At 46.1% G+C, this 15,879-nt stretch overlaps 1 protein-coding gene across 1 annotated transcript in view; it reads left to right on the top strand.

The window, feature by feature from the left end:
• The first annotated feature begins 804 nt into the window (after nt 1–804).
• Nucleotides 805–15,879, top strand: part of LOC129380099 (fatty-acid amide hydrolase 2-A-like) — a 30,856-nt gene continuing 15,781 nt past the window's right edge. Inside the window, exons 1-2 of the mRNA XM_055074531.1 lie at nt 805–1,032; nt 11,304–11,523. Of these exons, the coding sequence (XP_054930506.1) occupies nt 844–1,032; nt 11,304–11,523 (409 nt within the window). The 5' untranslated portion in view covers nt 805–843. The remainder of the gene's footprint in view (nt 1,033–11,303; nt 11,524–15,879) is intronic.

Here is a 15,879-nt window from a genome sequence, read left to right as displayed (position 1 = left end):
AGAAAGTGGATGGGGAAACCGCGCCGCGGTAGCTTAATTGCTTAGAGCATCGAACGCGTAATGCGAAGACGTGGGATCGTTCCCTACCTGCGGCAGGTTGTTTTTTCATCCACTTTCATTGCCATTAATTTATCATTTCTTTAATTGATTCAGTAAGTACAAGTAATTCCCCCTATGTTTTCCTTGGTATCTTTGTTGGCGTCTCATGATATGATTAATAAAAATCGGGCCCCTAGGTTATAAACCCCTTTCTACACATGCTGCAGGTGTCACAGGAAGCTATCCCACATCCGCTCGGTTAACACGGACAGGTGTTAACACGGACCAAAGTGTCGCCGAAAAAATCCGAAGACCGAATTTCTTTGTAATTAAAGTGCATAGATTGAAATGGACGAGTGCAGTGGAAAGTTCGCAATGCCAAGTTTGGACTGCAGTCTTCAAATCCAAGCTGTATTCACAGGTGGAGGAAAAAATCGGCTTTATCGCGATATCGCTGGTCCGTATACTTTTGCTCACGGATGTACGTGTTAATAAAGTGACCGTGGCTAGCCACGGGCACATTCGCAACGCTGAAACGTTCCCTGAAACCGAAACATTCCACCCTTTCGGATAAGCTAGAAACGCTCTGTACTCCCTCCGGCAACCATCCTATGGTTTGGAAATTGTTGTGTAGTCTGTTGTCCGCTATTTCTGACTGCGTTATCGAGAGCAGCTGATACGAAGCTATACACTGCCCCCACCCGTCTGAAGCTAGATAGCGCAAAACCTCTTCAACGCGTACGTGCCGCGATAAGCAGGATACTTGTGTACGCTGGCAAACTCTGACACAGCGTCCCTCGTGCAATGGATTCCATCCTAGAAACCTGTCGTGAGCTGCTGTTGGAGTTGGGCGTGTACTTGTGGTGCACTGTGGCCAGGCTGGTGTTTGCACTATGGTTTTTCTGGAAAAAGCCTCTGCCATTGCCAGCTGCCACCGACAAGCTTCTGCTGCGTTCTGCTACATCTCTTGCGGCCGACATCAGAAATGGCAAGGTGAAGTAACCTTTCGACGTCTCGCGTAACGCATCTATGCAAACCTAACGCGATCACTGCAGAAGGGCGGCACTTTCCGGATTCGACAATTGTTGCCTCAGCGGCATACACAACCAGCTCAGACAGCTGCTTGTGCCTTTATAGTAGGCGCTCATAAACGGAGTAAAATCTAACAACAACGTAAACATAAAGGTCGTTGCGTCGTCAAGCTCATTTCGCCGTTCCCGACTACATCGCCGATCGCCGCCGGTGGTTGCTAGTTTTACCCCGCAGTCTGCGTTCTCAAATATGCGTGTCATTCCACTCTGATTCACAGTGTGCACACATGGGAGTATCCAAAACTTACCGCCGCATTCAACAGTGGCAGTGCCGCCGAGGGATGTACAGCTGCGACTACGTCTGTGTAGAGCGCACGAGCAGCCGGCCTTGCTCTGCGGGGCTACGCCTTGCGGCAGTTGCGGGGTCTGACGAGGTGTGCCAAGGAGCATGCGCGGCCTAATAGACATGCAGGTCGGCACACATTGCTTTAAACCAGAAATTATTTTAGTAAGCGCATGTGTTTTGCCGGTTGTGCGCATTACCCGAGGGCGCCGTCTTACGGCGCGCGATGACAAGGGAATTGCGCACGTGAGTGATAACGCGCGTGATTCTGTCACGGCACTTGATATGAAAAACTGTGTTCACCAATCCCAGATAATGTTATCGGCCAATGAAATGACAACATCGCATGCGCGCTGCCTATATTAGACATAGAAGTCAAACCTTTTCGCAGAATCTATTCGCAATGGCTCCCCGAGTCGCAGCGGATGAGCAACGCGCAATTGCTATTATGGGGCGCACAATGTCCCAAAGAGCGATATGCGCAGCTGTACCCGGCGCCCTATGCTCACAGTTAACAGGGTCCTTCAAGCTGCTTATTATGAAGGACGAATTAGTGATGCTCCCCGTGCAAGTCGACAGCGGGTGACATCAGAAGATGAGGGCCGCTTAATCGTGGCAGCAGCTGTGACCGATCCTTACCTCAGCGCCAGAGAAATAAGGGACGAAGTTAGACTCGGAAATATCAGCCTTGCGACAATCAAGAGACGGCTTCACGAAGCCGGTACAAGGAGCAGAGTATCAGCGCCAAAAGTGATGCTGGATGAAAGACACCGCAATGAGCGACGTGAATTTGCGTCTGCGGTGGAGTCTTGGTAGCCGAGCAACTGGCACGCGTTTGTGTTCACGGATGAGGCCTCGTTCTGCACCCGTTCGGACCAGCAGAGGAGGGTGTGGCGTCCGCGCAACTACCGGTATGTCCCGTATTCCTACCGTTGTTACTGGCTGCGAGCGCTGGATAGTTCCCTACTTCTTTCAGGAACAGCATTGCTTGAAAATAAAAGCGCCTTTTGTGTAATCTCAAGCTTCTAAGGAGTTACGACATGTAATAGGATAACATTTAACCTCAGTATTGCAACTAATGTTTTTTTTTTTCCTGCATGGTCTCGGAGTTCGCTTTACTCAGCGAAGTATTAATTGACATCAGGCACTTCCCTTTCTTTATTTTTTAACATGGTCCATGCTGATTTACCAAAAAATGTCAACACAATAGCTATTAGTTTAATGCATATGTCGATGACGCATCTCCCGCAGGTATGACTATTGCTATGTCTTCGGTACTCGTTCACGCGGGCGCACCACTGTTCACGTGTCGGGCGCGGTCAGCCACACAGGTTTGGGACCATTGCATCGATTTTTAGGAAAGATGACCTGTGAAACGTGTATGGACGTTTTGGAGACAGTGCTCATTCCGCATGTTCTCGATGACCCCTTCGCGGATGGACTTTACTGGCTACAACAGGACAACGCATCAATCCACACATCAAAGGCAGTGCAGCAGACGCTGGACAATTTGGGTGTGACAAGGCTAAAATGGCCTACAAGAAGCCCCGATTTAAATATCATAGCAAATGTATGGGGAATGATGCAGTCCAATCTAGACAAAAAAAGCAGGTCTAGCCGCAGTCACCACTGACGAGCTTTGGTTAGCTAATAAAGAGGAGTGGGACCGTCTCCGACAGCTGCCAGCCGTGTGAATCAGCTGTACGACTCGCTTCCCAAGATGATCAAAACTGTGAAACTGAATCGTGGAGGACCCATTTTCTATTAGAAAATAGGCGCTATTTTAGTTGCATATTGTAGCATAAATAAATGTTTTTTCCTCAGTGTTTCCATGTTTATTTTTAAAAAGTACAAGTCGTCGTGTAACCCTACTGATCCAACGAAGCGGTCATTGCTGCTCTAATGGCTATGGTATTGAGCATAATGCAGTTTTCTCCAAAGAACGACAAGGGAGCCATCGAAAAACTGGGATTCGAAGTAGACCGCAGCGGCCTAACAAGGGGAACCTCAAGAAGGAGGCGAAGTTTTAACCACAAGGGCCCTTGTGGAAACGTTGTCCGTAGGCTGAAGCTTCTCTTCTTCGGCAATGGCTGAACACGCCACGTCCTGTAATAAAAATGTTGAGCCAAAATACAAAATAACGCATTATCTATAAGCGCCAAGGGCAGGCAGACGACGACATCAAAAAATTAACGCCTCGATTTTCTTTTCACGCCGTTATTGGCGTTATCATTTTTTTCGTATCACCACCTAATCGGAACGGCCAGAGAGCGCAGCGTGCATAGTTTGTTGTGAGAGTGGGGCGCGTGTTACCAGCTGAAACGCGTAATCTTTTGGCATGGAGATAAATGGGGAAAAATATGGGGAGATCCCGCAGCATTATTGATTGGCTCGTAGATTGGTATCCCCGCCAGACCCGAAATTAAACAACAGACAAGCAGTCGCCTGGAGACGACTACAAACTTATTCGTATCCGCACCCGGTAATGGCGAACCACATGTTCCCCGAGGCCAGGAGCGATAGGTGGGTCGAGAGGGACCCTCGACCACATAATATGGGAATGTCCGTACTCTCCCAGGGGAACGCACAAAATAGGTAGTAGAGACACCTGGGAGACCCTGCTGCGCAGCTCGGACTCTGAGCTCCAGCTCGTCCGACTGGCTGAAGAGGCTTGTAGGACCCAAGACCTCCCAGCCTGCATCTGGGGCGGCGGCACTCGCTCCCTGACCTGCGTGTCGGGGGGTGGGTAGATCACCTTATCCGTTGGAAAATAAAGTTTATTCTATCTATCTATCTGGAGAAATTGGAGGGTTCGTATCAGCAAGACGATAACGGTTGTCAAATATTTTGGAGTTATTTGGTGGTAGACCTGCCACATTGCACCATTTATTTTTAAGTAAATGGTCAGTACACGATCATCTAAAAAGGCATAATGTACATGACTAGGGTTCAGCGTTACACTTCCGCTCCTATTTCTTTCGCGGCACAACTAGAAAAATGAAGGCAAACAAGAAAACGTGGAAGTTGTCTTGGAAGACTACCAAAATTTCTGAAAAAAATTCGCGGCCTCTTTATTTTTTTGGTTTAGACGAAGATCGCTGAAGCATGCAATAAGAAACAAGGAAAATGGTATAATCAAAATCTTTGATTTGTATCAGTATCGGCTCAGCGTTCGTTTTAAAATAGAAACAAGAAATAATATAAGTCACATTCCGCATCTAGCAAATTTACAAGAAAATAAAAGAGTTACCCTTTTAGACACACCGAAAACGGATTGGTGCCAACAGCACGCATCAATACGGGAAAGGGCGCCTTCAACACACACTTCCTTCCCTTCTCAACGCGTACGAATCTGCTAACATCAATTTGTTTACCTGTACCCAACGAGATATACGTTCCATATGCAATTTATATCTAAAAGAATGTACCACTGAGTGATCTTTAGGTATAATTAGGCTTAACACAGGATATTTTCTTTGTTCTATTTTTATTCTGTCCGCTATTCTTTGTCATTCGTGCTGTTATTTGATGCATGTTATTTGACGATTGTCTTAAATAAGTGTAATCACGCTTCTGACGAAGTAATTTGGTTTGTGCACATGTAAGTGCAGATAAGATTTTGTTTGGTCTTCTTATGTTCTTGCTATATTGTTACATTGTTAACATGAAGCCGTCATGTCTGCGATGGGATTGCCTGTCGCTGCTGCTTTGTATTTCGGGGCTGCGGCCGAGTCAAGCTGTTTAGGACAGCTTTTTCTGCAGCTCCCCTGTCTGTATTTCTTGAGGCAGAAATAAAATTATTATTATTATTATTATTATTATTATTATTATTATTATTATTATTATTATTATTATTATTATTATTATTGTTATTATTATTATTCAAGACTAGTCCCGGCGCAAGTCTTACTGTCGTGCCCGTCAACGGTTCTCGCCATCATTTGCCTCAGAAGTATGCGGAACCTTATTCTGGAATAATTAGAGATGAGGTACTTTTGAACAGTCTCTCTGTGGTGCTGGCACAGTTCTACAGCTCAACGCACCATCTTGTGGGGATAGGCCGTCACAGCATGTACCGGTGTCTCAACTGAAAGGAGCGTCTCCGTCCGAGCAGTTATTCCTTGGAAATGTTTCTCACAGTGTTTCAACACGCGTGAGACTTCCCGACTTGGGTGGTGCAAGTTCTCGCCTTCTCGGACATGCTCTTTTAAGTCCATTGGGTGTGCGCGTTCGCTGGCAGCTGAACTTAACAGTGAAGTCTTACATTGGCCGCACTGGTCTATCCTCTTCAAGATGCCCTTCAAGATGAATCCTCCTATGTGAAACACGATATTTGAGTCGACTGAAGACGATTCTTCAATGAATGTGATTTCCGAGTGATCTATCTGTCTCAAATCGGTCGCTGCACACTCTTGCTTGGTTTGCGACAGTACATCAATGAGATATTGGGAGTCGTCTACATCGTAGCTCGAGGTCGTTGGTGTGTGCAAAAACTGGCTGACACACACCAGCTTCAGTGCACGCTTCATATCATATGCATTGGGCACCGGCTTCCTAAGACGCACAACAGAAATTTTCCATAGAATATTGCAGTAGTCGGCCTGTGCGGAAAAACCTGCAACTTTCACTCTTCAATAGTATATCTTGTATGTGTAGAACGACATTCGTGCCAATCAGTAAGCCAGCCTGAGGTTTCCATTGGCATGTATTTGCCATGTTCATTCCCCGAATCGACTCAACAGCCAGGCTTAGTGTGTCTACGGCAGCATGATATTTTCCCATGTCTTCGAGGCTCAGTGCGAGTGATGGTTGCCAAGAAGACATTTGTGAATACCACTTGTACACAAGTTCTAAGAACCACGCGGTGGTCTCTGCCTCCGAGTCTAGTACTCCCTCCTATACCAAGTATGGAATTGCATGTGGGGCTTCTCGAAAAAGAAAATGCGTTGCAATGCTTATTTTCATTCTCATAAAGTGGTCTCCACGGAAGTGTACTTCGGAGAGTTTCAGTGCAACTTTCAGCTCTCTCCCAGCGTCGAACTCTACAACAGCGCGTAAATGTTCTATTTTAACCTGATGTGATGGCAAATTGTGCTGAAAAACAGCTGCTTCGCTTAGCGTAAACGTGATTGAGTTTAGAAATTTGCACCTTGTGTTCTTCAAAACATTTCATTTCATTTATTTTACCCCTCAGGGCCAAGGGCATTACAGAGGGGGAGTGGTAAATACAAAAAAAAAAAACGAAGACAAATACATTTGGTTACATGAATTTCTAAATGGCACTTGTATATACAATATTAGCTATACCGCTTCACGGAACTGTTCATAATTAGTAAGGCCTACAACTTCAGCGGGAAGATGGTTCTAGTCACGTGAGGTTCGCGGCAGGGATGAGTGTGAGAAACATTTAGTCTTGCATGACGAAATGCCGACTTTGTACTTATGATCGATGCGACGGGATACATAAATTGGATGGGGGATGAGGTGATTTTGTAGAGTATGAGGACGGTACAACTTGTGGAATTAAGAGGGCAATACGAGGCACTTTTCTGCGAGATGCCAGCAATGGGAGGCAATGATTAGATTTCGTGCTAGTTATTTATACTTGCTGTGCGGTTGGTTGTAATTTACAAGAACAAAACGTACAGAGTTATGCGCATGTACAGCGTCCGCAGTGAAAAAACGATCTCGTCCTTCTAAGCAGGGCCGGGATGTCGAACACACTGTGTTCGAATTTCTACGACAGGAAAATCCAAGCAGTCACCACATTGTCCTGTAGGAAGCTCCCATGTCGGAAGTTGCAACATGAACTTTCATACAGATGTTCGCGCATACTCGCACGAGTTCTAACTCGTAGACGTTAAGGAGACTGCTCTCGGCGACTCCCAGTGAAATGGCAGGCAATAACATGCTTCCACGTTTGATTGAAGCCTCCTACCATAAACACTAAAGCATGGTTAGCCCATTCACCAGGCTTCGACGGCAGCGTCTTTCCCCGCGCACTACACCTTCAGCATGGTCGAGCTCGAAACACTCTGAGCAATTTCCATCTCATCGAGGAATAATACGCACTCTCTCGATAGGCTCCATATTTCCGACCTTGATTTTTAGGAGGTTGACTTCGTCTGTCAGGATTCCTGGCAGGACCTTCAGACACCGTAGGCGACGTTCCAAAGTCCTGTTGGATGAAAGTGGCTAACCTAGTTTTCTCAACATCTCCTAGCCAGAAGCTTCGCAAGCAAATTTAGTCTGGAGACCTTGTTTTATAGTTGCCGGTGACCACGGGGCTCCGTCGTTGCTATTTCTTGACAGGGGTTGTATCTGGTTTTCGTTCAGAAACTTGACACTCTTCTTAAAAGTTGTCAAGCTGTTTTCGAGCTTCTGAACTTTCTTTTTCAAGTCCTTGTGTTCTTCTTCAAGCTGAGTGTAACTTTTTTTGTGTGTGATGACAGCTAGCTGCTAGTTGTACTCTGCACAGGTTCTGCAAGAGGAGTGGGGCTCACAGCTTTGCGGAGTGGACGTCTTGGGGCGATGATAAGATTTAAACGAAGTTGTGTCCTCGCCTAGAAGGCCCGCGCTGACACTCAATCATGCTTGTTTTAGATCTTCTCTCGAAGGTATGACAGTGGTAGCAGAAGAGTTGGTCTGTCGGTCAAGCGGCTTGGCTACTTCAGGAGCGGCAAATGGCACATCAGGCGGACTTCTTTCTTTCGGCGGTTCTCGATGCTTCAGCAAAGCTGCAGAAGTAGAAAATGAAACGTGGGAAAAGCATGAGGAGGCGTAATGACAAAATATCTTCGTGTGTATTATTATTATACAACAAAGGCATTAATATTTTCAGGTTGAATTTGTTATGCTCAGATTTTTAGAGACTAAATAGTTCGGTCTTTTTGGCAGCGGCCTCATTTACAGGAGCGAACATATGGATCTATGTGGTTACGGCTAACGAATGGATTATTCTAAATATTCTCTAATCACCTTTATGTTGGAAAAGTAAAGCCTACAAGAACACAAAGGCTACCCATTCGCTCCAAATTTTGTGCATCATACCCGTGTCGAGAAAAGCGTCTTCGGTATATGTGGACAAATGTTACGCTATTCTAGCTGATGCTTGTCCAGTGGCGTAGCCTGACGGAGGGGGAGGGGGTTGCACTTCGGACACGTGCCCCCCAACCCTTCACCTCGAAATTTTTTATTTAGCATACGGCCTGCCTCCCCTTCCATCTCCGCGTACTCTTCGCCCACGGTCAAGTGCGTGCACAACCCCCCGAAACAAGTTTCTGACTTCGTCACTGCACTTTTCCAACCAATATCCACCACTGACTCACAGAACAATGTATTGCTCCGATTAAACAGCCTAGCTGTACTCTGACCTGACGATGCTGCGGTTATTTGACGGCGGTAAATTCTACTGAAAAGCAACAATGGAGGCACTCCCAAAGTGGTAGGGGGGACATGTATGGATAACCGCGACAAGACATTTCTGGAATTTCCAGGACACTTATTAGAAAGCATTTGTGCTTTTTGAAGACTGTCGCGCTCAAGTGGAAACCGTGACTTGACAAACTACAAGCCGCCCATGCTTCGTCTGTTTCTTGTGTGTGTCTCAATTCGACGCAAAGTATCTCCTTAAGTATTTGTGCTCGTCCTTTTTCCCTGTGAGGAGATCCCTTAAACCGACACCTTTCTGCTTGCGAAATAGTCATGCAGGGCAGTCAGCCTAAAACTTTCAAATGGTCCCTTATTGTATGTGCACTCTCTCATTTAATGAGCATGCTGGAATCCGCTGTCTTACCTCCGAATGGGAACATTTGTGTCACAGCGTCTGGCCTCAACATTTTACACCAATCTGCTCTGGCCTGCTCAAAGCTGCTTTTTTCAAAGTGAGCCTGCAAGTCGAATGAAAAATATATTTTATTCTATTCATGGCAGATAAACACATCCAGAAACTCGACGGGTCATCCTGCTTTATAACAAATAATTGATGATTACGGTCACCAAAAGGCCCGTGGCTAAACCAATCACAGATAAACTTTAGCTACTAAATAATGTCGGGTGAAACAAAACAAACAAAAATAGCGGAGGGGAGGGGAGGGTAGATGATCGTTTAACTCGGATATGTCAGCTTACTTACTGTACAGACGAAAACGAGGTGTTATTTCTATCAGAAGTAATTAGTCCCGGAGTGCTATAAAAGGTGCGCCTAAACTAGTGAGCCGCACGCGCATGCTTCTAACGTTTCACACATGGACATAATTTAGTTGAAAGTGTAACTAAAACAAACAAGGACGTCCGCGTAGTAGGATTTATATAAACTATAATGACCTTTAGGTGCACTCTATTTACTATTTTTGGTTTGTTACGTATACTACAAGCCCTAAACGGGCCCAGAGAATCCAGAGATGTCTTCGTTTTGGCTCTTTCGGAAACGGAAACATTATCCAACCATTCCTAGAATGATTCGTGCACAGGGGCACGCAACATCCAGGCATCTTTTTTTGAAGCACAGCGACCGACCGACTGTGCGAGCTTGCTTTGGCACGCGCGTGAGCGAAGGTGTGGGCATCTCAATGGCGGACGTCCTTGAAATGCACGGCACTGCACCCAACAATGAATATGATAGTGATCTAAGGAAAGGAAGGACGCTTGATTCTGCAACCCGTGAGGGAGCACGGCGAAGCGTCATCAGGGGAGAGGGAGAGGGAAGTGAAAGATGATAGAGAAAGAGGGAGGATGTGGCCTAATATACTCCACCATGCGCGACAGGTGGCAGTCCTCAGTAAAGTTGCCAGCGTTGTAGCGGGCGCTTATATGGTGTCTATTCCCGTGGAACTTATAAACTCCAGCAGGCTTCGCAGCGTAGGGAGCTGTGGACACACTGGGAACAGTAGGTCAGTCTCTGTGGCCGCTGGAAGGCCGTGGCGTCTGTAGGTGTTGATCACTGTGGAGCGTTCCTGCGCCAAGGATGGGCAAGCACAGAGAAGGTGCTCCAGAGTCTCGGGGTCCCCGCACCTCTTGCAGGCAGGCGACGTGGCGCGGCCCTTGGCCAATGAATATCGCCACCCTGTGCGCAGCGGCGGGGGAGGAGGACATCGAGGCACGCTATCCCAATGGACGCGTTGCGCCATCTAGCGGTGCCACCCCAAAGTCCGTTAGGGGTGCGTGTGTGAATCATAATTTCCTACGATAAATACTAGAAAGATCTCTGGTGCTGTAGTTCCCTCTATATAGAGTTAAGGCACTCGAACCCACGACCTTGGGTGAGAGTCGAACCCTCGACCTTTAGAACTAAGAGGGATAACTAAGCGAAGTACACAAGGCGAATTAAGAGGATGAGTAAGCGAATTAAGAGGGATGACTACGCGAAGCAGACTAAGCGAATTAAGGGGATGTGTACGTCATGAGTCCGTCTTTAATGCATCGGCACCTGGGCTTTACCCTTCAAGTCGTCTTAGGGATAGCGTAAGAGACCCTGTGAATGTTCGTTTATTTTTCATAACTTTAGTGAAATAAATCTGAAGTCGCAGTTTTCTGTACTGATTGTATGCACACGTAGGTGTTTACGCGTTTGAAATAGATAGATAAAAGCATATATCTTCAAGTAATTACATTGTGTACTTTCCCATGTCATTGCTTTTGTACTTGTATTCCCCCCGACTCCCGAATTCATTGTGAATTTTAATCCAACCACTTCTGTTTTCTGAGCTATATATAAAAAATTGGGGATGGGAAAGGGATTTGATACATAATGTCGCATTCGTGTCTTTGAAACAGCTTCGTGGACTAGACAAATTTATTTTTGCTATTGTCGTCTGAGTGAAAAATGAAAGCAAACCAACAAACAAGCTGTGGGAGCTATTGTCTCACACACCGTTTCTATATTCTTGCAGGTCAAAAGCGTTGACCTCGTCTCGGCCTACATCAGGCGCATCCGGGAGGTGCAGCCCGTCATCAACGCTGTCGTCGAGGAGCGGTTTGAGGAAGCGCTCGAAGACGCCAAGGAGGTCGACCGACTGGTGGCATCGGGAAAAATGAGCGTCAGCCAAATGAGCAAAGAAAAGCCGTTGCTGGGGCTGCCGTTCACTGCCAAGAACAGCATTGCCATCAAAGGTTATTTATAGGTTGCTTGGCACGCTATTGACCAGAACACCGTGAATTCAAAGCGCGCCGCCATATTGATGAGCGCCCGTCGCGCCATCTATCCCAAGCGCCGCGAAGTAGCAGGCCTGGGCTGCCACGCCGGGAGATGCGACCCGGCGCGAAAGCGAAACTTGGGCGTTTTAGCTGGGCGGAAGGCGTGTTTCGCGTTTTTTCTAGCCTGTCATTTTCGCTGTCTCGATTCAATCAAACTTCAAGACCTCATGCAAGTCCGCAATGGCCACACTGAGTGAGGTGCAGACTGCAGAAGCGAATACATCGGGTAACCACGTAAGCACGTAACCTGTGAAGGATTTTACAGCACTGTGTTGGTGCCACATTTTATTAAAGCACGCAGAACATTGTCCTCTGCACTTTCAGTTTGGTCTTGTTTGTCATGGTCACTACTGGGTTGGCCGCGTTTGGCAACCAACTGGCGAGGTCGTTTGACTGCCTGATTAGCAGACGCCTGCCCTTCACCACCTGCGCATTGAAAACAATATATGTATGTTATAGTAAGAAGGGCTGTAGTTCTTTCCCATGCCATCACTGTTGCGAAGACATAAAGTCCTCTTAAAATGGAATAGAAAATGCACCAGGCCAATTGTATCGTGCAACCCCTTAAGAGTACAACATTAAGAACACAAGCCTACAGTGCTCGAACAAGCAGCATGTGATGCTAAACCTGCACTCATTGGAAAATGAGGAACTACAGTAGTTATAATGTTCAACTACATGTGCAGTCAAAGCCCATATAACAGGGCGAGCATGACGGATGCAGGTTTTGTACAGTTGCACAAAATATGACAGGGCACATAAAATTACCATCCCTACTTAAAGCTGCATCATCAGGGAAGCCTTTGGTACAAGACAACAACCGCACCTGCATTCCAAAAAATTAGCCCCACCAACTGCAGCTACCTGGTATCAGACCTGTTTCGCTTGTGCGAGGCCATATCGGATTGTTAGCGCTCCCTTAGAAAACAGTAAAAGAAACTGGTGAGAACGAGCAAAATTTTGTTACAAAATACAACAATAATTAAGCACCTTATTTTCCTCGCCTTATGAACGGAAAAATTTTGCGATTTGCCCTGCATAACAGCCCGCACGCAGTTTAGAGCTCAGGATGCTCAAATGAATTCGTTACGAATGACACCTGCAACACCAGCTCGTAAAGACAGGCGCGCTGCAAGAACGCCTTCGGCGACGAGCAGTCGTTGTTTACGTTTTTGTCGACGCATGCTACGTGACGAGCAGACTTCGTTTTACTTTCATTAGCAATAACGCTCACCAGCACGGCAACATACTATCGTTTACAACTTGTCGTTCACGCTTAATGGTCATGCCGTGCAGCAGCTGCAAGTATCGCTAACCGCAAACTCAACTGTTCCGCTTAACCGTCGGGAGCTCTGCCTGAATGAAAACACGAAAAGGCTTGCCTTCTTGTTATAGCCAAGGCGAAGCACCGGCGCGGGATTCTGCTCTGTGGGCTTGTCCAGAAAGTGCTCGGAGCAAACCTGCGTGTTACACATATTACGTTCGTAGGGCGTAAAGTTGAACGTGGCACCAAAATATACACAGATCGAATACTCACTCGTGCATTTTCACTGGGTTGGTAGTTCTTCCTATTCACTGCAGCTATCCACCGGTGGCGCAGCTTGTCATTCATCGTTGCGGATGGAAATCGGTGCAGGCTGAAAACACCGCCCCGGCACGATTCCCTACGTGTATTGTGCTCTTCGCAAACAGCGCTAAGCAACCTGCTCCTTTTCCGCTGGTTATTTTGGCATCCAAACACGACGCAACGATGCCCAGATGACTTCTTGTACTTTGGATTCGCGTGAACGGGCACATTTCCGCACTTTGGAGTCCTAGAGCTTGCGCTAGCCATGTCTGCTGGTCGCCGGCGAACACGCTTTGGCAGCCCAGAATAATATGGCGCTGGTCGACCGGGCAATCCGGGTGCGAGAGTATGCGTTCGATTAGCCTGGGTGCGAGGCTAGCGTGTTCTGGTCTATACCGGCAACATTCAATCATTAAGAGACCATATAAAGAGATCGGGGAGTACCATCAATATATTATTCATTCGAGGCTAGACATGCTAGGAAAAACGAATGAGAGCTCGGTGGCATCGCTACGTTGAGAGGCTATGCTATCACCCATGCTAACACCTTCGAAAGCCCACTGGCTGCCCTTTCCACTTCGTGTGTGTTCCCAGGACATCCAGTGGACCACGCGTAACGATACACACAAGCATTGCAAGGCACATCCCTGGGACATTTGGAGGCGGACATTCGAACGTTTCTCAGCAAGGAAATAAAATAAGCAAGAAAATGCTCATTGGCGAATAGAACAATACTGACGCTGGTCAGTATTATTACTACTAATTCAAGGTATTACTACTATTATTATTATTATTATTATTGCCATTGTTATCACTGTTATTATTATTACTGTTACTTGAAACTATTACTATTACTTCAGGTTAGACGTTTATGAAACATAAACTTTTCAAGGGAGCTTTAGAATCTATCCGCTATGCTAAATTTCAAACTATATACAACAGCACTTGGCTATCTTTCATTTGGTTGCTCAGTGTATTTTTCAGCCTTTCCTTTTTCTTTCCTTGCTTTCTTTATTCCTTTATTTGTATATTTATTGCATTTTAATAATCTTTTTTTATTCCACGAGCTCCACTCTCTGCCGCTTTTATAATCTCTTTCAGAGAGACACGATAGCTCACTGAGCTCCGGTGAATAAAATAATCTCGCCCCGTCGTCGTCCAGGCCTCTTTAACGAAAAAACACACGGCCGGCTAAAATGGCCATGTCACCGGCCGTCTCAATAGCACTCCTTCCTTTTCAATTCTACACCCTCGTCGCTAGCACACCTTTGATTGTTTCCTCACCCACTTGGCTTAACCCTCTCTCCCCTTTAGAAAAAAGCCTACCCATATACTTTGCCGAAGAAAGCATGTGTTGCCACGAAAAATCAATTCTACTTTCTTTTCTTTTGCGCCTCTCTCCTCTCTTTCTGTCCCCAATTCCCTTATCCACGCAGAGTAGCATATCAGCAATGTCCTTACGTCGCCTAAAAGCTCTGCCTTTCATTAAAGAGCTCTCTCTCTCTCTCTCTTGTGGAAACGTTAGCGCACGCTTTTACCTTTTCGTTCTGCTCGTCGTTATGAATTTTCACGTCCCGCCTTGGTTCACATGATCACTTGGGTACTTGGTTCACATTATCCATCGCAATTTTGAAATCGAAGCTGTTTATGGCTAGGGTTCCGTGCATTTTTCGTGTCCGTCGACAAATCTGTGTGAGCAAAGGCCATCATCAGCAATCATAGTTTCTCAATATATTACCTACAGGGAAATCTGGCGCTGCTGCGTTGTGATATGCATGAAGTGAGGGAAGCTCACAGTAAAATTTATTATGAAGAACGACTGAGGAATATGGAAGAAAGTAGATGGGCTAAGAGAGTGTTGAGGTATCGGTACAGGAAAAACGTTGATTCACAGTGGAGGAAAAGAACTAGGAAGCTTACCAGCAAGTATGCGGCCTGTAGGGTGAGCAACACAGCAACAAAGAACGTCAAGCGGAAAGTCAGATGGGCTGAAATAATATCATGGGTGGCGGCAATGGAAAAGAAACCTGCCATGAGTAATTACTTAAAAGGAAAAAACGAAATCAGGAAAGAAACAACTAATGATAAATCAAAGGGAAGTTCATTACTTCTCGAAGCGAGATCCCTGAGGATGCCTTAGAACACGCACCTATAAAGCGAAATATAAGAAGGAAGAAGAAGCATGTGCATGCTGCGATAAAGCTAGGGAAACAATGGAGCATGTTTTATTAGAATGTGAAGACAACTGCTCAGCGGTCGATTTAGGCACCACTGGCCTCCTTGAAGCCCTTGGGTTCAGAGAGAACAGGGGAAAATTATACATGTCCGAAATGGAAATAAGTAAGAGGCAATTGGATGATTGGTGGAAGAAAAATAGGGAAATGAGAAACAACGAAGGCGTACAAAAACAAAGTTGACAATAGGGGGTCAGAAAATTTGGCTGAGGGAGTTCATCGTTTTCTTTTTTCCTTTTTTATACCTAGGTAGGACATAAGGCAGTATAATAGCAAGAGTTTGGTGGCGCAACCTGTTCCAAAGGGGACGCTCATAACATCCATCCACATCCAACCATCCAAGCATGGGAATGACGATATATTGTAGCTTCGGAATGACATCGTTCTCGGAGATCAGAAACACCTTGAAGACGCACCTGGCAAGCACCGTTCCGTCTGTCACAATTATTCATTTTCTACTAAAATAGCACG

This window comes from Dermacentor andersoni, chromosome 4 (assembly GCF_023375885.2).
Source record: "Dermacentor andersoni chromosome 4, qqDerAnde1_hic_scaffold, whole genome shotgun sequence".
NCBI lineage: Eukaryota > Metazoa > Arthropoda > Arachnida > Ixodida > Ixodidae > Dermacentor > Dermacentor andersoni.
Note: the sequence above shows the minus strand (reverse complement) of the source record. Positions and strands in the feature narration are given on the sequence as shown.